Source organism: Grampus griseus (genome assembly GCF_964374135.1).
Source record: "Grampus griseus genome assembly, chromosome: 10".
Taxonomy (NCBI): domain Eukaryota; kingdom Metazoa; phylum Chordata; class Mammalia; order Artiodactyla; family Delphinidae; genus Grampus; species Grampus griseus.
Genome location: NC_139004.1, coordinates 31252063 through 31275197, shown reverse-complemented (window position 1 = coordinate 31275197; position 23135 = coordinate 31252063). Strand labels below are relative to the sequence as shown.

Here is a 23135-nt window from a genome sequence, read left to right as displayed (position 1 = left end):
TTCCTGGTATGTAATTATTAGTCATTCATTCTTTGTGTATAGTACATTTACATACGTTTTAAAGTTAGACTTAGCAATATTCCCCTTTATATTTTCTTGGTTTTTGTCATGTCTAAGCCAACCCCACTCCTAAATTATGGATTATTCTCCAGTAGATGTTTAATCGATTTGGAATGTATCTTTATGTAGGATGTGTAATAGGAACTAACTTGATTTTTTTCCCCTCCTGAATGGATAGGGAGTTGTTTCAAGTTATTTGCTTTGAGAAGTCACCCTCATCACATACTAAGATCTACATATACATTGATCTGTTTCTGGACTGTCTTCTGTTTTATTATCTGTTTATTCCTGAGCCAACACCACAGTATTTTAATCATTATACTTTTATGGTATGTTTTGATCTCTGGTCCCTGCTTCCTGAAGCACACTTTTTTCTTGGCCTCTATCACCTAATACTTGTCTATTTTTCTTTCTACTTCTCTGGCTACTCCTCAGTCTCCTCCACAGATTCTCTCTTTCTGCTCATCCCCTAAACATTAGTGTCTTCAGGATCCTTGCTCATTTTCATTCTATACAGCTTCCCTGGGTGATCTTATCCACTCCCATGCTGATGACTCTCAAATACATATTTCTGTTCCCAATGGTGTTCCTAAATATCTCTTCACTGTCCAATGGAACAGCAAACCTATCAAAAACTGAACTCATCTTTTCTCCTTACCTATACCCCAGTAAAGCTGGTCCTTCTCTGGTGTTCCCTCCTTCACTGAATGGCACAACTGGTCATAGAGTTGCTGAAGTAAAAAACCTGCTTGTCTTCTTGACAGTCTCTCTCTACCCCTCCTCCTCTTCCTGGGCTCAACCACCATGCTCACTGGACCTCCTAAATATCTCTGGGGTTCACCCAGTTCTCTCCACCCCACTGTGACTACCCTAGTTCAGGCCTCTTTCACCATCTTTTCTGTGAGATATTATGGAAAAAACCCGAACGAACTTTTTGGCCAACCCAATCGTTGGGTAATTCCAGTTGCTAGCTCTAACTGGTATCCCTGCCTCCTCCTTTATCCTGTCTGTAATCTAGACCCAGTGTAGAGATTAAATTTATAAAATGTAAATGTAATTATGTCACTCCCCTACTTAAATCTTTCAAAGTTTCCCCCACTCCCCTACGGGATCAAGTTCAAACGCTTTAACGTGGCTTATAAAGCCCTGCCATGATCTGGCTCCTGTTTGTCCATCACAGCCTTAACTCTTCATAAGCTGAACTCTTTTTAATTCCTTGAATAGAGGATGCTCTTGTATCTCAAGGTCTTGTTAAAAAACAAAGTTCAACTGAAGATTTGAAGATCTAATTGGCTTTATTTAACAGTTCATGAATCAGGCAGCATCCTATCTAGTAAATACGAAGGCACTCTGAGGGGCTGTTCAAAATGCAAGACTTTTATAGAAGGGGGGGGTAGGATAAGGAGGTTGTAAGCAAAAGGAAAGAAAGGATTAGGGGGAATGTTGGGGGACTTATCTTGCAGATTACCTCACTAGCGCTGACTAGGAAATTCCAGACTGGTTAGTTTAAAATTCCACTCCAGGAGAAGTTGAAACTGCTACTAGGTTAGGAAATGAGTCTTGGTGAGATTTAGCACAAGTGAATCCGTTTGGGGGTTGTTTCTTTCTAACAGTCTCCAGGACCACCAGGCCCTCCTCTTTACCTTTACTCATCCTACAGGTCTCAGTTTCCTCCGGGACCACCCCTCACTCCCACCCCCTCTAGGTTAGGCGCTCCTGTTCTTCGCGTCCGCTGCCCATGTATGCCTTACTATATAATTCATCACATTGCATTGAATCCATTAGGCATTGAACACTTTGCGGACAGCGCCTGCCTCTGGCTTCTTCGCTGCAGAGTCTCCAGCACCTAGGACAGGGCCTGGCACGAAGTAGGTGCGCAGCGAATACGGAACGCAGGAGAGAACGGATGCATGCGGGCGGGTGTCCTTTGGAAGGCAGCGGTAAGTGGCTGAGAACCCATGGTTTCCCTGTAGGAGAAGGGTTCAGCGGACTTGCCGGACGGTGTTAAGAAGGAGAGCGCGGAGCTCAATTCCCCACCCAGCCCAGCCTCCGCCACACTGACGCGGCGCCCCGCCCACTTTCCGGCAACGGAACCGGAAGTGGAGGCCGGGTTTCCCATGAGGCTGCGCGGGGCGCCTATTCAAACCGCACGGAGAGTGGGGAGGAGGTCATGATGGCGGCCCCAGAGCCGGAAGTGCAGGCCCCGGCCGCAGTCTCTGGTAAGGCGTGGGGTCCGGAGCTCGAGGAGTCTGTTTCCTCCCTACCGCTGCTCCTTCCAGTCACTTAGCCCCTGGCCCCTTCTCTGGCCTGTCTTCCTTGTCCCCATTTCCCGGCGTCCCTCCCAGTTCTGACTCGGCGCCGTTGACTCCATCGCCCCCAAGGCCCTGGATTCCATTGGTTCACCCCCCTTTTCGCGACGGGTTCTGGGCCCTGCTTGACTACACTTTCTCTCAACTCGTTTTCCCAGATCAGGGCCTCCACTTTCTGAGCAGAGCCCCAGTCGCTGCCTCCGAAATCCTCCACCCGTTCCCCACAAATCCCGCCGTCACTTCACCTTAGGCAACTGGGATCCGGAACCTCCGCGCCACCGCCCACAGGGGAGTTTGCGGAGGGAATCTGCATGTGTCGGGGTGTCGCCTCCGCAGTGGTGGCCGATGTCGCCACAAGGGAATGAGAAGACTGGCTTTGGCCTTTTAAGTTTTTCATTTTTCTGTCTTGTCCCCCTGTGCACCTACCAGATTTGGAGTGGTGTGAGAAGTCGGAGGAAACCCACGACCCCCAGATAGAACTTGAGACCACCTCCCCCCAGGAACCTCCCAACCCTTCGGAGCCCCTTCGCCCCAGAGTCTGCGTGGTGCCAGTGGTGTTTCCCGGGCCTGTCAGCCAGGAAGGGTGCTGTCGGTTTACTTGTGAACTTCTGAAGCATATCATGTACCAACGCCAGCAACTCCCTCTGCCCTACGAACAGCTTAAGCACTTCTACCGAAAACCTCCCCAGGTGGGCACAGGCTTTGGGAGAAAATTGGTGGGGAGACTTTGTGGCTATTAGATGGTGGGCAGGTAAAAAGGGCGTCTAAGGAATCTTCAGGCCTGTCAGCCTAAGCAGCTGTAAGGGATGTTTCAGCCCTATGGCTTCTGTCCCTTTCTACCCACTCTGGTCTTTTTTTTTTTTTTTTGTGGTACGCAGGCCTCTCACTGTTGTGGCCTCTCCCGCTGCGGAGCACAGGCTCCAGACGCGCAGGCCCAGCGGCCATGGCTAACGGGCCTAGCCGCTCCGCGGCATATGGGATCCTCCCGGACCGGGGCACGAACCCATGTCCCCTGCATCGGCAGGCAGACTCTCAACCACTGCGCCACCAGGGAAGCCCCCTTTCTACCCACTCTAGTCTTGATAGTCTAACCCTTCCTGCTTTTCCTCTTGTTTTCTTTTTCTGAAACTTCTATTGTGTGTTGCATTTGGACTTAATGAACTGGTCCTTTAATTTAATTAAATTAATTAATTAATTTATTTTTTTGCGGTATGCGGGCCTCTCACTGTTGTGGCCTCTCCCGTTGCGGAGCACAGGCTCCGGACGCGCAGGCTCAGCGGCCATGGCTCACGGGCCCAGCCGCTCCGCGGCATGTGGGATCTTCCCGGACCGGGGCACAAACCCGTGTCCCTTGCATCGGCAGGTGGACTCAACCACTGCGCCACCAGGGAAGCCCTGATCCTTTAATTTTAGTGTCTTTTCTGTCCATATCCTCATCTCTTTGTTTCTATGTTATATTTTCTGTGGGTTTATATTATGTTTATATAAATTTATATAAACTTCCTTGAGTTTATATTCTAACACTTATATCAGTTTTTTTTTCTTTTTTGGCAGTCATAGTCTTAAGAGCTTTTTCTTAATTTTTACATGTTCCTTTTAAATTGCATCCTGTTGTTTCCTGTCTGTATGAACTTCTCTTACCTGTGGACGTTAATTGTATTTTTGAAGCTTTTCTCTGTCGCTTGCAGTGTCTCCGTTTCTTCCAGATTCCTTTTCCTATTTATTTGTTTTTGTCTCTTTCATGTTAGAGGCTTTTATTTGGGGTCTGATAAATATTTAAGAATAAGTCATTGAAAGTTCTGTGTGCATGGCTGGGCCTCTGAGCTAGCTGATAGCCTTGAAGGATATTGGGTGAGAAAGTAATGGTAGTGATAACAGGAAAGAAGATTGGTCTAATAAAGGTGATTCTGGAGTGGTCTTCCAGATAAACATGGCAAATTGAACACATGCTTATCTGTGCTCCCATCTGAAATACTACTAAATCAGAGAAATAGGAAGGAAGGAAAGAAAGAGAGAAAGAGGACTTCCAAAACATTCTGTCTGGGTGGAGGAAATTGGCAGGTGATCTAAGGGTCCTTGCACAGGTGTTCCCTCAGTCCCCATGTGTTCACTTTTGTCTTCTGTGGTGCTTAAGTGGACAATTCCTGGGCCTTTATGGGCTTCTGCATTGTGAATCATTTCAAACTTCTCAGGGGAGTCCCCTCTGTCAGTACTTGGCATTCAGCTCTTTCGAACTCTTCCGTCTGCTTTCTCTCTTCCAGAAATTTGTTGCTGCCTTTGGACACTGTTGTCTATTTTCCAGTTCTTTTTTTTGCAATTTATTTATTTATTTATTTTTGGCTGTGTTGAGTCTTTGTTGCTGTGCGCCGGCTTTCTCTAGTTGCGGCGAGTGGGGGCTGCTGTTTGTTGCGGTGCGCGGGCTTCTCATTGCAGTGGCTTCTCTTTTTGCGGAGCACTGGCTCTAGGCGTGAAGACTTCAGTAGTTGTGGCACACGGTCTCAGTAGTTGTGGCTTTGGGCTCTAGAGTGCAGGCCCAGTAGTTGTGGTGCACAGGCTTAGTTGCTCCGCGGCATGTGGGATCTTCCTGGGCCAGGGCTTGAACCCGTGTTCCCTGCGTTGGCAGGCAGATTCTTAACCACTGTGCCACCAGGGAAGTCCCTTCCAGTTCTTTTTGCCCTTGGGAGTCCTCTTCCTCTCCCCTCCTTCCCTCCCTTCCTGTCTCCCTCCATTCCCTCTTTCCTTCCTGCCTTCCTTCCTTCCTCCCTCCCTCCCTCCATCCCTCCCTTCCTTCCATTTGCCATGTTTAACTGGAGGATGAACTCCAGAATTTATTAGACCAAATAATCCTCAGTCTTGTTATCACTCTCAGCACAGCAAAAATTTGCCACCTACCGTGCCACCACATCTCCTTGAGTATTTTAGTTGCTAATTTCTGGATGCCTCCTGCTTCAGAACACTGTCTTTGCTGTTCTAAGTGTGGAAGAATTATGATTTTGTACAAAGAACGTAGTTTCCTTTTTGATACATTACCCTCTGATAAAACCCAGTGTCTTGCCTGTGGCAGTTCACTGAACTGGAAATCCAGTCCCATAAATCTGCTCCATCCCAGAGGGTTCTTCAAAGGTCATTAGCTTTCCCCTACCTTGCAGAACTTCTCTGTCACCATTCTTTGTCCTCACAGGCAGAGGAAGTGGTGAAGAAGAAACCTCGGGCCACTGCCGAGGTGAGCAGCAGGAAATGCCAACAAACCCTGGCAGAACTGGAGAGCGTCCTCAGCCACCTGGAGGGTCTCTTTGCCAGGACACTAGTACCACGAGTGCTGATCCTCCTTGGGGGCAATGCCCTCAGTCCCAAGGAGTTCTATGAACTTGACTTGTCCCGCTTGGTCCCCAACAGCATGGACCCGAGCCTGAGCACAGCAGCTTGTTTGCGCCGCCTCTTCCGAGCCATTTTCATGGCTGATGCCTTCAGTGAGCTGCAGGTTCCTCCACTCATGGGCACCATTGTCATGGCACAGGGTCACCGCGACTGTGGAGAAGACTGGTTTCGACCCAAGCTCAACTATAGAGTGCCCAGCCGGGGCCACAAATTGACTGTGACCCTGTCCTGTGGCCGACCCGCCATCCCAGCTACAGCCTGGGAGGATTACATTTGGTTCCAGGCACCAGTGACACTGAAGGGCTTCCACGAGTGAATGGGAATGCTCATCGTGAACACAATGGCTAAATTATCTTTCCCCCTGTGGCACCAAGTCACCCATCTCTTGCTTGGAGCTAGTTAATTCCTGGCGAGAGGAAGGTTCTCTCCTTCTGGCTGCCTGCCTCCCTTAGACTTCCCGGGGGGCTGATGGTATGGTTAGGGCTGTAATAATCATCACTGAACAAGCATCTCTTTGAATCAAAGGCTGATTTTCCCAGAGGGTTCTGGGTCAGGTGTTTCTTTTGGGGGTTGGAAAGCAAACATGGGCCCATAGACGGACACCCCTATGGAGGTGACCCTTTTCTGCTTTTTGCTGTGGCCTTTCAGAATTTTTACCAGGGACATAATGTGGATATGACTCATGAACTTAAATATAAAATGTATGGATTAATGTTACATTTTCCTGAAACTCTTTTAGCTTAAAGAGACTTTCCAGGCTTGAGGTTAGAGTATTTTATCTTCCCCCTTGGCCTCTTGTGCTTTGGGCTTCCATGATTTTTTTTTTTACTAATGATTCTTTCTCTTCATCAGCCCCAGGCCAATCTGGGAAGTTAAGTGACTTGGCCAAGGTTCTATAACAGTTCGATATCAGAGCTGGGGCAAGAGTTCTCATCAGCTAACTCCTAGCCCGATGTTCTTTGCTTGCCACGTGAGTATGTGTACCCAGAGCAGAGGTCACATGGGGGAAGGGAGCTGAGAAAAGAAAACCGAGAGAGTCTTTGCAAAGCCTGATTGAACCGTAGGCTAAGGCACCAAGGCTGCCCTGCAGGCTCACTTCCCTGAGGCCAGATGTCCCTTCTGGAATTCTGCCCTGCCTCTCTCCATTGCAGTTGCATGGTGGCTGCCGGCAGTTACTGTTGGCAGTATTGTCCTCAGGCAAACCCTGCTCTCCTGCCTGTGGCTGTCCTTCCTTGGCTACATTTCTGGCTTGGCCATCCTGAGCCTTACTGTTATCCTCTCCAGCCTGATGCTGTCCTGTCCACTAAGCACTGAGGCCCTTTGTCCCTGCGAACACCTGCTTATTTCTTGGAAGCAAGTTGAAGACAGAATCCTCATCCTGCTGGTGTTGGAGATAGGGGTGTGTGTTTGAGAGTGTGTGTGTGTGTGTATGTATGTGTAAATGGGGGCAATATATACTATTTTTTACGTTTTAAGAAGAATGTTTTATGTTTTATATTTTAAGAAAATAGTTTATATTTTATAGTAGATTTTAAGCACTTTACATACATTATCTAATCTAATAACCTTGAAAAGTTCATATTATAGTCCCCGTTTTATAGATGATGCTTGGGGAGATTGGGGAGGTTGAATAACTTGCATAAGATAAGTGTCGAAACCTGGATTCATGAGTTTGAATATCTTGCATAAGTGTCAAAACCTGGATTCAAACCCAGTCCAGCTGGCTCGAGGCTCACTGCTTTACACTGCTGTACACCCTGTGTGATTTTACTCTGAGCTAATTAAACAGGGTTTGCCCTACTGAAGGTGGTAGAATTGGAAAGCAGCAGGACTTCCGTCTCTGGCTTCAGATTGTGTTTCGTGACATGGAACCTGCCATTTATTGGTGCGGAGTAAGTATGGAATCAATGCAAACAAAAGGTTTGAGATCTTTTCTGTGCTGTGTCCACTTGAAGCATATTCCACCAGCTGGACTTTGCTGGTTTTGTGTCTGATATTACCTTACAGAAGAGGAGCAGGGCCATATCTCCCACTTGGGAAGGGACAGGCTAAGGGGTCTGCCTAAAGGGAGGGAGAGTTTTGAACAAGTTATAAATTGTTTTGAGATGTTTAAGACACATTAAGCCAAGTCAGATCCCTCAAGTACGACTTTTAAAAGCCTTCATAAACAATGTCTAGGCAATCAAAACAAAGTAATTATTCAGGTAATTTAGACAGTTCTCTGTCGGGTTGGCATTGGGGACAGGTCATTCTGATTTCATGAGTCCTCCAAAGGAATCCAGAAATTAAAATATCAGTTAATAATTTTATCAATAAATCCCATCTCCTTCTCTGACAACAAGCCTGCTGAGGCACCTGTTTATCTCTTTTTAAAAATTTATTTATTTTTGGCTGCATTGGGTCTTCGTTGCTGAGCATGGGTTTTCTCTAGTTGTGGCGAGCAGGGCTACTCCTCGTTGTGGTGTGCGGGCTTCTCATCGCGGGGCCTTCTCTGTTGCAGAGCATGGGCTCTAGGTGCACGGGCTTCAGTAGTTGTGGCTCACGGGCTCTATTGCGCAGGCTCAGTAGTTGTGGCGCACGGGCTTAGTTGCTCTCTGGCATGTGGGATCCTCCTGGACCAGGGATCAAACCCGTGTACCCTGCATTGACAGGCGGATCCTTAACCACTGCGCCACTATGCAAGTCCCTGTTTACCTCTTAACCTTGGCTGGGCACTCCAGAGATGGATGTGAAGAAATAGTATCTGGCCCAGGGAGTGAAGAGCCCCAGCTTCAGTGGGGTTCTGGCCTTCCATCTGTTGCCACCACTTTTGCCTAAAAGCAACAGTTGTGGGGCTTGAGGTAGGTAAATGTAGGTGGTAGGGAACATGTAGTTGTTAATGTAAATGAAAATGTTGATGGGAGAGTGTAGTCTATAAAATCACCCATTTTGTACCCCTCTTCGCACCCTCCTTTCCCAAGGTATGGCCCTATACCTTGCCCCATTGCCTAGGCCCCAGCTACCCGTGCCGCAGGGCTAGTGGGATCTTAATTCCCCCACCAGGGATTGGCTCAGGTGTTCAGGCAGTGAAAGCGGGAAGTCCTAACCAACCACTGGGCCACTGGGGAACTTCACCGCCCCCCCCCCCATCACCTTGCCTAGGTCTTTGTAAGACCTGGCTTTGCGGGGGATTAATTGCCTTGGTATCCTAGAGCCAAGAGGATCTCAAATTCTTTTCTGCATAGATAATTCTGAGGCCAAGAAAGGACACGACTGGAGTGAAATAATATAGCTAGTGTCGCTGTTGCATTTTTCTTCCCAAACCCCCACTGCATATACAGTGAGGACTCAGTAAATGTCGACCGTGTGAAAGGGCTTAGGGAAAACAAAAATATCCCCAGAATTTGGCTTATTTGGACCTCCAACCTATCGACTGTATCCTGCCTATTTGGGGGGAAAACCACGCCGTTGCCCTGACAAGTGAACACCTCCAGACACTTACTCGGGAAAGGAAGCGGGAGGGAGCTAGTGTACCCCCAGGCTTTTCGGAAGGGCTCCATGGGAAGAAGGGCTGGCAGGAGGCCCTAGAAGGTTGAGCTGCAGGAGGTCGCGTGCGTGAAATCCCGCTTCCGGTCGGATGGAAGGGCGGAGCTTTGGGTCTCAGTGGACACCGGCTTCTCCTAGCAACGGGGCAGGCGTTGAGCAGAGCCGCTGGAGGAATGGACGAAGAGAGCCTCCTATTGTCTCTGGAGCTGGCGTCCGGTAGTGGGCAGGGCCTCAGCCCGGACCGTCGGGCCTCACTGCTCACTTCCCTTATGCTGGTTAAACGCGACTACCGTTTCGATCGGGTCCTTTTCTGGGGCCGCATCCTCGGCCTCGTCGACGATTACTACATCGCGCAGGGCCTGAGCGAGGACCAGCTCGCACCGCGCAAGACCCTGTACAGGTGGAGGCGGCGCCCGGGCTGGCTGAGGCCACAGGGGGATACTGAGGAGCCGGGGGCTAGCGAGGGCCAGGAAGGGGTGGGTGCGAGGTAGGATCGAAAGGGGAGAGGTCCAGGAAGCGAGTGGGCGAGGTCCTCCCTGGGAGGATACGTGGGGAGGGGCGCCAGAGAAACTTAGAGACTTGGTGGGTTTACAATGGACGTGTGGCAAGAACGGAGGCTGGGCAAGGTGAAAGTTTCTGGAGAATGAAGACCCAGAGTAGACGTCAGGTGGTGGACCTGCGTTTTCAAAGAGTCCAGTTTGGAGAAGGGTCAGAAGCCTTGAGGGGGGTGGGGAGCTGTTTGGAAGTGGGTCCTGAAGCATCTTTGGTGGAGGTGTTGGCTCACAGGAGGCACTCTAGGAAGTAGTGAACGAATGTGGAATGGGAGAGAAGGGATTTAGAGCTGAAGAAATTTCCCTGGACAGTGCCATACAGGACCATCCAGCCTCTTTTTGACTACCCCCGACGATGGGGAGCTCATCATCTTACAAGCATTCCGTTGAGGCTGCAGGAAGTTGGAGACTTCATTTATCTATCCATGCATCAATCCAACATTGATTGGATGTATCCTGTGCTAGACTTGGGGTTAAAAAGATGGCTAAGACTCACCCCTATCTCCAAGTTATTCACATCCTAGGAAGAGAGACCAATGGGTAACCCAGCAATTACAACAAAGTGTCTTAAACCTGGGACAGAGGTGTACACAAAGGGGTGCCAGGGTGGGACATTCTCCTAGAGAGTAATTAGATAAGATTACTGAGATCTGAGAGATGATCTGGAGTTCTCTAGGAAAGTGTCGGGGACAGGCATGCCAGTTAGAGGGAACAACTGCAAGCTTATTGGCTTGGGCTGGCTTTGGGTTTTTTGGGAGAATAGTGGGAAGACAAACATGGCAGTGGCAGCCTAGGGTGTTATGTTGAACTGGATGGAGAGGCCAAGCGGTTTGAACTTTGTCCACAGGCTATGGGGAGCCACTGAGGGCCTTTAGTCAAGAAGAGCCTGCTCAGACCTGAGTGGGTAGAATGGTCTGGAAGTGGGTGAGCATTTGGAAGTGTGTTGCAGTGTCCAGATGAAGGGGGACTGAAAGGAGGAGGTAGCTGAGGGAATAGAGGGGAGGGATTGGAAAGATTTAAGTGGTAGAAGTGGCAGGACTTGTGACTAAATGGGGAAAGGTGAAGAGGAGGTCAAGGTTGACCCTTCCTTCCAGCTTAGGCAGCTGGGTAAGTGCTGGTGCCCCCCACTGGGAGAGAATTCAGGAGGTACTAGGGAAGGCCTAGTGAATTTGGTGTGACGTGCCTATGGGGCAGGGTGGTAAGGAGGCATATTAAAGTACAGATCTGGAGTACAGAAGAAAAATTTGGACTGAAGATAGAGATTTGAGACTCACCCTATTCCAATCAGTTTTTATTTCTTTGGCACGTAGTATGTGCCAGGCATTGATCTAGGCATGGGGAATCCACTGCGAAAAGAGACAAAGTCCTTGTCTTCATGGAGTTTACATTTTAGTGTGTATGTGGGGGAGGGGAGACACGATAAATAAACATACACATATACTGCATACACTTAGCATTGGTGCTAAAGGAGACAGAGAATACAGGATGGGGTACTATTATAAATAGTAACATTTGAGAAGAGACCTGAAGCAACTTGAGAGAGTAAGCTGTGTGTTTATCTCAGGGAAAAGCATTCCAGGCAAGTGCAAAGGCCCTGAGGCAGGTGTGTGCTTAGTGTAGTGTGGAACCCTGAAGAGGCTAGTGTGGCTAGAGAGGAGTGAGTGAGGGGGACCATTGCAGGACATGAGGTCAGAGAGGGGCCGAGACAATTGTGCAGGGCCCTGTGGGGCACTGTAAGGACTTGGCTCAATGGGAAGTCACTGGAAGGTTCTGCACAGAGACACGATCTGGCTTAGATTTTAACAGCGGGGTGGGGACTAGACTGAAAGGGGAGCAGGTATGGACATGGGGAGACCGGTTAGGAAGCTACTGCAATATCTGGGCAAGAGTAGATGGTGGCTTGGACAAGGGTGGAAACAGTGGAGGTGGTGAGAGGTGGCTGGATTCTGGATGTCAACTAGGGAGTAGCTGGCGTTCTAGGGGTCAGGTAGGTGAGACTGTGGAGAGAAAAGAGCAGTGAGAATAGATCCTTGGAAGTACTTAAGGCACTGGAGGAGGGAGAAGGGAGATGTCAAAGGAGATAGAAATGGAGATGCGTTTGTTGGCTTTTTTTTTTTTTTTTTTCTATACGCGGGCCTCTCACTGTTGTGGCCTCTCCCGTTGCGGAGCACAGGCTCTGGACGCGCAGGCTCAGCGGCCATGGCTCACGGGCCCAGCCGCTCCGTGGCATGTGGAATCTTCCCGGACCGGGGCACGAACCCGTGTCCCCTGCATCACCAGGCGGACTCTCAACCACTGCGCCACCAGGGAAGCCCGCGTTTGTTGGCTCTTAGGTCCCATGGATGACCTTCTTTGGAGCAGTTTCTTGGGGTGCCAGGGGCAGAATCATGGTGCAGTGGTCAGAGAGTGAAAGTGAGGGAGAGCAAGGGCTGCCACAGAGCAAATTGTTCTCGCTTATGATTCAGAATTGGGGAAGAAGTGGGCGGGACAGGAAAGGGGAATTTTCTAGAGGGACATGGATTTGAGGGCTGTTGTTTTATAAAGCTGGGGCATTTTCACGTTGTGAAGGAGCCAGTGGAGAGTGAAGGGAGGAAACGTGATCAGAGAGCAGGCTGGGGACGCAGGCCTTACATGGATGAGGGAGGAGTGGGAGGATATCCCCTCCTGGCAGGATGTGAGAAAGAAGGGAAGACCTCGGAGGAGGAGAGCTTCTTGGGCCTGGGCTGGGCTTTCCTGAGAAGTGGGGGGAGATGGCCATGCTGTCAGCTCAGCAGGCAGGCTGAGCATGAATTTGGGGCCTACAGGAGCAGAGGCACCTGCAACTGAGGAAAGTTCAGCTTCCAGAAACTCATTCAGGACCTCACAGTCCAGATATCTATCTAGGAAGAAGCTCTTGGAATCTTGGCATGCTGAATTTCATCACGTGTGGGGTGGGGTGCACCACAGGCACTTAGTGCTTCATAGGGGAAAGATATGACTCCCAACAGCTCTTCTTGGGCCTCACCTCTCTTGAGAAGGGGCGGGGCAGGAAGCTGGAGTGAGAGGGGAGTTAGAATCGGGGTGATGGAGATGTTGTTGGCAGCCTGAACTGCATGGAGTGGAGCCTCCTGCCCCCTGCCACAGAGGAGATGGAGATGCAGACGTCTGTGGTGAAGGGCCGCTTCATGGGGGACCCCTCACATGCGTATGAACACACCGAGCTGCAGAAGGTGAATGAGGGCGAAAAGGTCTTTGAAGAAGAAGTAGTGGTGAGTGAAGACAAGAGGAGGAGGAGGACCCAAATGAAAGGGACCTGGGCCATCCAAACCCCAGCCCAATGCACACTGCGGCAGAAACAACGTTTATAATCACTGCCACTGGGGCGAGCTGGGCCTGGGGTGCTGGGTGTGTAAGGCCCTGTGCCACTGTATCAGTCCCATTGCTTCATCCTCACAGCTCTGGGAAGTTGGTACCTTACTTTCCAGGTGGTAGAGAGGAGGAAACTGAAACATAGAGAGGTTAAGTGACTTGCCCAGGGTAACACCACTCCTGAGTGATGACAGGGTGTTAAAGTGGCTGGGCTGCTCTCGGGGGAGCCGTGCTATGGGGCTGGGGCTGGGAAGAAGGGGTATGTGCTTTGCTCTGGGGCAAGGGGTGTGCGCAGGTGCTTATATTTTTGTATAAATGTGTATTGTACTAGGTAATACATTCACTTGGTTCACAATTCACGAAAAGGAATATAGTAAAGTTTCGCTCCTACCCTATTCACCAGTCACTCAGGTCGTCTTTCTGGGGGTCATTAATATAACCGTGTTGCGTGTGTGTGTGTGTGTGTGTGTGTGTGTGTGTGTGTGTGTGTGTGTGTGTCCAAGTCTTGCCACTCAAAGTGCAGTCTGTATCAGAAGCATCACCATGCCCTGGGAGTTAGAAATGCAGACTCTTGGGCTGGCATCAGGATCTGAATTTTAACATGTTCCAAGGGGATTTATTTTTAATTTTTATTATTTTTAAAATAAGTTTATTTATTTATTTTTGGCCGCATTGGGTCTTCGTTAATGCAAGCGGGCTTTCTCTAGTTGCGGCAATTGGGGGCTTCTCATTGCGGTGGCTTCTCTTGCTGTAGAGCATGGGCACTAGGCGTGCAGGCTCAGTAGTTGTGGCTCGTGGGCTCTAGCACACAGGATCGGTAGTTGTGGAGCACGGGCTTAGTTGCTCCTCGGCATGGGGGATCTTCCTGGACCAGGGCTCGAACCTGTGTCCCCTGCATTGGCAGGCGGATTCTTAACCACTGTGCCGCCAGGGAAGTCCCTCCAAGGGGATTTAAATATGCATTTAAGTTTGAGAAGCTCTGCTTCCAGAGACATTTTATGCAAGTACAAACCTCAGCCAATACCTCACCCCGACATATTCTCTTTTTATCTTAAAAAACAAAACAAAACAAATGGCAACATGTTATGCACACAGTTCTGCACCTTGCTTTTTTCTCCTAACAATATATTTTGGAGATTTTTCTACATCAGTGCCTTGAAGAACCTCTCCATTCTTTTTACCATTGTGTGAACGTACCATATTTAACCGGCGTCTCATTCATGGAAATGTCGGTTTCCAAGTTTTCACTCTGACAAGCGATGCCACAGTGAATAAGCTTGTGCATGCGTCATTTCCCATGCGTGCACTCGATTTGAAGGATCAACTCCTAGAAATGGGATTGTGCAGTAAAAAGATAACCAGCCCAAGTTCTGAAACTAGAGAAACCTGGGATTCAAAACCCAGCCTCTGCACTGGAACCCAGGTGATGCCGAAACTCTGGGTCTAGGTCTATGATGCTTCAGCTGCAACCCCGTGCCCGCCTGACAAACTTAACCTCCCCTCAGTTTTATTTTCTGTAGAGTTGGGATCATTATGTTTACTTTGCAGGCTTGTGCAGATTAAATGAGGTGACATATTTAAAGCCCCTGGCCTAGACACTTATTTAGTTTCAGTCTCCTCCTTCGTAATCAATTCTAGTCAGCAGCCCGTGGGAAACAGGTGGTTGAGTGACTTTGGGGGCTCCCAGTGACATGTTTTCCCTGTCAAGTGCTGCTTTTTCCCAAACATCTCTATGAAGTCCTTTTGTTCAGGGCTGCCCTTGATATTGATTATAACCAAATTTCATCTGCGTAAAAATAGTATGGGGTGATGCTTGAGAAATAATGTTAAGTCAAAGGGCAGGGCATGAAACTATATAAACTGTAACTCTAATTTTCCTTTGAATATAGGCATAGAAAAAAAGAATAGAAGGAAGTATACCAATATGTTATCAGCGATTACCTTTAGAAGGTGGGATTATGAGTGGTTTTCATTTTCTTAGGTATATTATAAAATATTTCTCTATTACCCAGATAGTCTACAGTGAGCATGATAGCTTTTATATTTTAAAAAGGCAAAATAAGCAACATTAAAATATGATAGAATGGTTTGTTTCTGGAAAGGTACATAAAAAACCATTAACGATGTCTGCCCCCAGTGAGGGCAATTAGGGGGCCAAGGATGAAATGAGAGAGACTGCTTTTTTTTTTTTTTTTTTAAGTTTTAAATATTGCACTCATCACCAATTTAAGAAAGGAACGGAGGGCGGGAAGGCGAGGACTCACCATCGTGATTTTCCATGGCCCTGGCATCTACACTGTGGTGACCCAGATCAGATGGTCATGCTGAGGCCCTTGCACCAGGGGTGACTGGGCACAGCGCCCTGGCAGGGTGGCTTGTCTCCTGTCTCCTCAGGTCCAGATCAAGGAAGAGACCCGCTTGGTGTCCATCATTGACCAGATCGACAAGGCTGTGGCTGTCATCCCCCGAGGTGCCCTCTTTAAGACCCCTTTTGGACCCATCCGTGTCAATCGGACCTTTGAAGGTGAATTCTCAGGCATCTCTTAGGGCCAGAAGGCATCTCTTCTTGAGCATAGTTGGACACGTGCCTGGGAGTCCAGGGGAGACTGCCCACTTTCTCAGAGAAAGAATAGCTGTGGCCACATCACTTGGGAGGATGTGCCCAATGACCTGGTATCTGTGCCTGGCAGGGGTACCCAGTCACTGGACCCTGACTCTTTTATGCCTGAGGGTGGGGGAGCATCTGGCCACCTGGGTCTGGGGCTTTGTGTGGTGCTGGGCTCCCCGCTTTTTCCTACCCTCCTCCTCCATGGTCTGTCCTCATTGCAGGATCTGAGCCAAGTTCGGCCTGAGAGAACCCTGCTCCCTTTTCACCCTTCAGTCCCCCGTCAGTAGCTGACTGACTCCTCTGCAACCCCCTCCACGTGGTCCCCAATCATAGAGGAAGGGGGCTGTGGGGTTTGGGAATGACCTTCACTTCCTACCTGCTGCCTCTTTTGTAGGACTGTCCTTGTCTGAAGCCAAGAAGCTCAGTTCCTACCTCCACTTCAGGGAGCCTGCTGAGCTGAAGAACAAGACCTTGCTTGAGAAGGCTGACCTGGACCCCTCCCTGGACTTCATGGACTCCTTGGAGCATGACATCCCCAAAGGTAACAGCCTGTTACTTGGAGGACATTGGATTTGCCCCAGGTCAGAGCAGTGGGCCGTGCCACCTGCCATTCTCCTCTAAGAGTGGGACCTAGGGCCTGGGTGGGAACTGGGGGTTCACTGTGGGGCCTTGAGGATGGGGCTTCCCCAGGGCTCAATACAGGGCTCAGCTCCTAGTAAACAGCTGGTAAGTGTTTGCAGATGAAAGGATTGTCTTCCATGTGCTTCCACAGACAGGAAGTCTCTCAGTGTTTCTTTTGATTTTCATACCAATCTTGAATGGAGGCAAATTGGGAATCTCCCCCCGACCCAAAACATCTCTGAAAACACCCCTGAAAATACTAGCCATACATACATCGCAATGGTTAGTTTCAGGGTTAGATCCAATGCTTGGCACACAGCTGGTGCTCAGTGAGTGGGTGCTGACCGACCTGCTGAGGTCACCTGCTAAGGAAATGAGTTCTATACATTTGCCTCCTGTTAAGTGGTTGTACTTTTTAATCATAAAACATACAACTTCAGAGGCCTTTTTAAAAAAAGTATTTATTTGGCTGTGTTGGGTCTTCATTGCTGCGTGTGGTCTTTCTCTAGTTGCAGCGAGCGGGGGCTACTCTCCGTTGCGGTGCGTGGGCTTCTCATTGCGGTGGCTTCTCTTGCTGCAGAGCACAGGCTCTAGGTGCGCGGGCTCAGTAGTTGTGGCTCGTGGGCTCTAGAACGCAGGCTTAGGAGTTGTGGTGCACGAGTTTAGTTGCTCCACGGCACGTGGGATCTTCTCGGTCCAGGGATTGAACCCTTGTCCCCTGCATTGGTAGGTGGATTCTTAACCACCGTGCCACCAGGGAGGTCGCCAGAGGCCTTATTGTGCTTCAGGTCCCACCTGGCCCAGGCATACAGCCAGCAGTTGGTGGAGTCACAGAGACCCCATTTCCTTCCTGGGGTCCACCAGTAGAGACGGGCATGTCCTTGGAAGATGTTCTTGCTTGGATGCTGCATCCCAGGACAGGTGCCAGGCTCTGGGCATTCGGGGGCCAGACCCAAGGCACTGACTCAGCACCCCTGCTTCTTTCCCTCCCCATGCTTGGTGTTCTGAGAACTGGAGGGATCTGTTGTTGATGATGGCAAAGATAATGATACTAGTAACTACTCATAAAAGCAATGACACTGCTTACCGTGTGCCAGACATTGTACTGTCCTTCCCATGCGTTATCTCATTTTAATCTTCACAGCTGACCTATGAGGTAGATACTATTACCCCCATTTTATAGATGAAGAAACAGAGGCTCAGAGAGTTAAACCCAAGGACATAGTTAAGTGTTAGAGCATTAGACTCCAAGGCTCTGGCCTTAACTATGGTGTCAAGTAGATGGTGTTTCATTTTAAGTGGACATTGGGAATGGCAGGACAATAGTCACCCCCACCACTAAGGGGAAACGCTTCTGAGGAGCAATGAGCAACCCAGTCGGGCTGGAACTCAGGGTAGGGGTGGGACGGCAGTAGTTGTTAAAGGAAAGGGCTTTAGAACCAGAAAGTCTGCGTTGGAATCCTGAATCTACTGCATACTAGCTGGGTGACCTCAGGCAAGTCCCTCAATTTCCTTGTGCCTCAATTTGTAAAAGGGGAATAATACTTCCTACCTCATTGGGTTGTTATGAGAATTAAATGAGTTAACACATATAGAAAACATTTATAATAGTGCTTAACACATTAAGGACTCAAGTAAAAATTAATAATTATTACTGATCTTGTTGTCGGTAGCAAAAAGGCCTTAGAGGTGGGTTGGGCAGGCCTAGGAGAGCCTAGAAGGCCAAGGGGTAGGAGACGTAGACCAAGGCAGTAGGAGCTGCTGGTGGCTTGTGAGCAGGTCTGTGATAACAAGGCAGTGGTGCATGGATGGATGGAAAGGGGCAAGCCAGGGATCTGGAGGCTGTTTCAGGGGTACTGCAGTGCCCCAGGGGCTGGGCCGTGGGTCCCAGGTGGGTAAGGACTGCCAGCAAAGAGTGGCTACTCTGGCCTCTACCACATGGGGGCTCCAGAGTGAACCCTCCTTGAGCATGGAAAAGGGGGTCCTGGAACTCTGGGGGAGATGAAAAAGGTTTACTGGGGATGGGCATTTCTCAACCACCAGACATACTTCCCAGACTCCCTCCTCCAATTCTTTGCTCCCCGCCTGGCAAGGCCGGAGGGGGCTGCACATCCCTGGTTGATACAGGGAGCCAGGAACACTGGTGGTGGGACCTGGCGCCATGGGCTGAATGGTGGATGGAGAAAAGTCCTTAGAGCCCCTAATCTGGCGGCAGCAGCCCCTCCTTCCTGATTCAGTATGTGGCTGGAAAGCTCTGTCTGGTGCTGACTTCTCAGCCTTCTCACCTGCAGCAGACTGCTCCAGGGCCAGCGGATGAGGCACTCCCTCCACAGCGCTGGGTGACTGGCGGTGGGGGGGGGGGTAACACAAGAGCGCCTCCTCCCCCTTGCGCCTAGACTTCTTGCCCTAATGGTGGGCCTTAGGGCTGAAGCGTCAACCAATGATTCAACACCCCAATCCACCCCCGCACTTTGCCATAGTCCTGGAGCCTTAGGGGCTGAGGGCTCCTGACATCTCCTGTGTGTGTGGGCCTGAGGGGAGGGATGCTCCTGACCTGACCTTGGGAAACTCCACAGCTTCTGGGCCTCCAGCTCCCTTCCTCCCAGAGCCAACACCAGAAAGCCTCCAGGAATTCGGGCCCAGCTTTTTCTCATGATGTCTTGATGGGGGCCATGGTGTGGGGGTAAAAGTGTGGATGGTCGGGGGAGAGCAGACACTCTGACTTTGCTCCCAGACTCCCTTCCTTATCTTCCAGTGAAAGAGCAAAAGGAGCGGCTGGGAGGCTGCCCCATCAGGCAGACAGCAGCCAGAATGGCTGGGCTGCTAAGTGAGGCCAAAACCCCGAGTTCCCCGGGACACCAGCACTGGCTGGAGGGGTGGAATTTGGGAGCCGTGTTTTCTGCCCAGGTAGGATCAGTTTCCTTTCTGGGTCTGAGGCAATTGTTCAGGGGAACTTCATGTCATCTGTGAGCAGGTATGGCTTAGATTGGCCCTGCCTGGGGCCACTAATGCCCTCCTAACTGTGCCTTGGGGTCTGCGGAGTTGTGTGGGAGTAGGGCTTTGGGAGCGGAACCATCCTCCTGGTGGATACAGGGCAACAGCTAAGAGTTCTCTGAGCTTGGGCTCTTGCCAGATGACACATGAAGTACCAGGTCAGGACGCCAGATTTCTAGGCAGTACTCTTGCCATTCAATGCTCCTTAATCTTCCACTCTATCAGCAAAGAATAGCCACTGAGCAGCTACTATGTACCAGGCACCAGAGACGCCGCCGGGAACACGACACCATCTTTGCCTCACAGAGGTTTGGAAAGATCAAATGAAACAGAAAAGTAAAATACAAGGTGCCTCACAAGCGAAGTCGCAGGTGTCCTGGAAGCAGAGTGAGCTGGGTAGAGGGCAGAGCGCCTCTCCTTGCTCCACTCTGGGCCGGAGCTGACAGATCTCAGGAACTGCTCAGCACAGGGCCGCTGAGGCTCCAGCACAATGCCCAGGTCAGGCAGCAGAGGGCAGCAAGGGGCCTGCTTCCCTGGAAAGCAGCGGGGGACCAGGGGGACAGCATCGAAGAGGGCCGGGGAACACGGTGTCCGGGATCAGCCTTCTCTTGGGGTGTGTGCAGGTGGCACCTCCCTTCCAGCCCTGTGGAAGCCTGGGTGACAGGTGCTCGGTCTTCTGGACCGGGGGGCCTGGCCTTGCTCATCAATAAGACTGGGAACTCTTCCGCCTGGTTCCCCACCCCGCCCCCACCCCCTTCCCATGCACTGTGGCCCTGGTGTCACGGGAGTGGCTGCTCTGAGAAGGGGCCCATGGCCATTTCTGTGTGTGTGACAAGTTGTGTGGTGCTGGTCTGAGGACCGGTTTAAGCCATCTGCTGCCCCTGGACAGCCCTGAACCCCAGCCTGGTCCACTCTACTCCTCAAACTTAATCTCAGAGCTTTGCTGCCTTCCTTCCTGGCAGGCAGGAGAATGTAACTATGAGGAGCCTACCCCAGCCGGAGGTTTCCATATTGGCAAGGCGGGTGAGGCCCTGGAACTTCCTGCTGGTGCAGGAGGGCCCATTCCTGATTTACCAGCTTATATCCCTCCCACCACACCCTCGAAGAGCGCTTGTGGAGAAGAGTGGTTGCCAGGGGACCGGAGGGGAGGTCTGGGGAGACTTGGGAGAGACCAGGGGCTGTGAATGGAAACACCAGGGCCGCAGGAGGCTGCTTTCCCTGGAGTCCCACAAGTGGTGGCTGGCTGGGCCCAGCCTTTCCAGCAGTTGCAGTGAGAAAAGTGGGTGAAGGTGACAGCAAGCACCTGGCTTCCCAGGTAGACACTACGTGACTCCTGGCATGTTGAGTGTGTGTTTCCTGGGCGACAAGCTGCGCCAGGGACAAGGAAAGGAGTGTGACAGGAATGCAAGGGAGGGAGGAGGTAGTGTCATTGGCTGGCCGGCCACTTCCCATGCCGCTCCTGTACTCGGCCGGCACCCTGGGCCTGCTCAGCACCGGCCCCCACCCTGGAGGCAGCAATGTATTTCTCTAGCATCCCCATCAGTTTCTCTTTGCTCTTGGGTGGGGTGGGGAGAGCCCCTGCTGATGAGCCTGGGCCCCCCGGTGGCCAAACCCTAGGTGGGCAGGCTGGTGCCAGGGGAGGCCAGGACCCAGCCCTTGCCCAGGGTGTGCCAAGGCGCCAGCAACAGGGAACTGCTGACAGTGGTCTGGGCCGGGGGACTCCAGGATTCCAGTTCTTTCTCCAGGGCAGCATCTGGCTGCAAGCTGCCCTCCCCAGGTGGGCAGAGCCTGACCTTTTTCAGTTCAAGGGGGGCTGTGTGGCCCTGGTCTCCAAGGGTGGGGAGGGACACCCCAGACGATGCTCTGGGAACTGGCAGGGGGGGCTAACAGGGGCTGTCTTCTGGGGGGGGGGCCTGTGCTTCTGGCCAGACGCTGAATGCAGTGCACTGGGAACACTTTGTTCTGTCACACCCCCTCTCCGGTTACCCCTAGGCCATCTGTTTTCTGAAACGAGTGACTGGGAAAGCAACAGGCCTTTAAGGCCTCTAGAACTCTGTGGGCAGGTCTATGAGTTGGAGATATGCAGAGGAAAGCTGCGAGCTAGGGGAAATACTCTCCACTTCTCTGGCCAGGAAAGATACTGCCCCCATTCCCAACCTAGGCAGTGCCCCACCCAGAGCTCTGGGAACCCAGGAACACCTTTCTTCTTAATGTTGTCTGGCCAGCACTGAGCGGGCCTGGGGGAGCGGGGTCAAGCCCACACTGCTTTCTGCTTCATCATCTCACTGCATGGGTGGTGGCACTCGGTGCAGGCCACTGCACAGTGCTGAGGTGGCCTCCAGGTGGCCTCTCCCTAAGCAGCCCAAGGCCAGCTGACCTACACACCCCCCAAAAGCTCTGGCTTTGACCTGGGCAGGCGCTGGCACCCTGAGTAGGGCTGAGCTGCCATCAGAGCCAGGGGTGCCTGGTGGTCAGGTCTCTTGGATTCAGGGTGGGAGGGTGGGACCTGAGCTCCGAGGCTGCTGGGTGTGGAGTGACCATGGTGGGCTGTGGCTGGAGGAGGCCTGGGGGCAGAGGGGCAGTGGAAGCTAGGCAGCCGGGCTGACCTGGCAGCTGATGAAGGCCTAGGCGCAGTTCTCAGCGCATCACTGGCTGGTCCAGCACCAAAACCTTCAAAGCATTTGCCTTTCTGGCAGGGCCTGGGGCAGAGCTGCGGCTGGGCCGGGAGAGGCCTCAGTGCGCAGGGGAATAGAAGTTCCAGATCTGCATCCAGAGGCGATTTTCCCAGGCTCCTTCCTCCCACACAACGGCTCCCTCCCTTGGTTCTGGAGCTGGATCAGGCCCTTCCCGCCAAGTCCTCACGGCTGCACAGCTCAGCCCCAGGCTGGGCTGCTCCCGTCTGGGGAGCAGAAACCCGGGCAGAACCCAGGACAGACAAAGGCTTATTAGTTGCAGCTCAAGTACCCTGCAGCCAAGGATGGCTCCCAGTCTACCGGCTGCTAGAAAGGGCTACTGAGCTGGGAGGCCTGAAACGGCCCCACTTCTATGTGAGCCTGGTCAGGTCTCATCCATCTCAGAGCAGAGGCTTCTGGGCTGGGGAAGAGAGCGCAAATGGCAAACAGCAGTGAAGCGCACCAGGACTGAAGGCCACCAGTGAGCACCCCTAGCGCAGGGTGAGAGGGAGCCTGGAGCCTCTCCTAGCCCAGCCCCAGCTCCCCTCTGCCTGTGCACTGTGGATTCAGCTTCCTCCCCCACGCAACCTTTCACTAGACTTGCTGACAGGAACAAAACGGGCTGCTTTGAGTTTTACCTCTTTTCATTTCCTTTGCCCTCCCTCTGGAAGTGGTTTTAATGAGCAGTGAAACGGCTCAAAAGCAATCAGAAGGAGTAAAGTGTCGGGATAATTAAACTGTCTTCCCTTTTCCCATTGGACCTTAATGCTCGGGCCTGGCTGCCCGGAGCCTGGGGCCTCTGCATGGCCGGCAGGGCTCTGCCTCCACAGTGCCCAGGCCTTGCCTCCTGCTCCTCCTCAGGGTCCTGGAGCATCCAGATGGAGAGAGGCAACACCCTGGTGGTGCTGCGCAGCCTGCTCTGGCCAGGTCTCACCTTCTACCACGCTCCTCGCACCAAGAACTATGGCTACATCTACGTGGGCACTGGCGAGAAGAACATCGACCTGCCGTTCATGCTGTAGGAGGGCTGCCTGGGGAGTCTGGAGAGTCTAAACAGTATTTTCATAAA

General features: G+C 51.4%; 2 protein-coding genes across 3 annotated transcripts; both read left to right on the top strand.

Annotated features, from left to right (window-relative positions):
- The first annotated feature begins 1882 nt into the window (after positions 1 to 1882).
- Positions 1883 to 8037, top strand: MAD2L1BP (MAD2L1 binding protein). 2 transcript variants are annotated; one of them, XM_082664401.1, is made up of 3 exons: positions 1883 to 2000; positions 2799 to 3058; positions 5551 to 8037. In XM_082664401.1, the coding sequence occupies exons 1-3, from the start codon at positions 1967 to 1969 to the stop codon at positions 6061 to 6063; spliced, it is 807 nt and encodes a 268-aa protein (XP_082520527.1). In that variant the 5' UTR covers positions 1883 to 1966; the 3' UTR covers positions 6064 to 8037. The 2 variants fall into 2 exon arrangements, with proteins under 2 accessions (XP_082520527.1, XP_082520526.1); XM_082664400.1 differs by lacking the exon at positions 1883 to 2000 and adding an exon at positions 2217 to 2279.
- A 1393-nt stretch (positions 8038 to 9430) lies between these two features.
- On the top strand, positions 9431 to 23124 carry RSPH9 (radial spoke head component 9). Its single transcript, XM_082663100.1, has 5 exons — positions 9431 to 9672; positions 12906 to 13071; positions 15566 to 15695; positions 16174 to 16320; positions 22928 to 23124. Exons 1-5 carry the CDS (start codon positions 9446 to 9448, stop codon positions 23086 to 23088), a joined length of 831 nt encoding a protein of 276 aa, XP_082519226.1. The 5' UTR covers positions 9431 to 9445; the 3' UTR covers positions 23089 to 23124.
- The last annotated feature ends 11 nt before the right edge of the window (positions 23125 to 23135 follow it).

Coding starts and splice junctions, on each gene's coding strand:
- MAD2L1BP (XM_082664400.1), top strand. CDS start 2,231: ATGATGGCGGCCCCAGAGCCGGAAGTGCAGGCCCCGGCCGCAGTCTCT. Junction 2,280..2,798: donor GGCCCCGGCCGCAGTCTCTG/GTAAGGCGTGGG, acceptor TGCACCTACCAG/ATTTGGAGTGGTGTGAGAAG. Junction 3,059..5,550: donor TCTACCGAAAACCTCCCCAG/GTGGGCACAGGC, acceptor TTGTCCTCACAG/GCAGAGGAAGTGGTGAAGAA.
- RSPH9 (XM_082663100.1), top strand. CDS start 9,446: ATGGACGAAGAGAGCCTCCTATTGTCTCTGGAGCTGGCGTCCGGTAGT. Junction 9,673..12,905: donor CCGCGCAAGACCCTGTACAG/GTGGAGGCGGCG, acceptor TGTTGTTGGCAG/CCTGAACTGCATGGAGTGGA. Junction 16,321..22,927: donor GGAGCATGACATCCCCAAAG/GTAACAGCCTGT, acceptor GCTCCTCCTCAG/GGTCCTGGAGCATCCAGATG.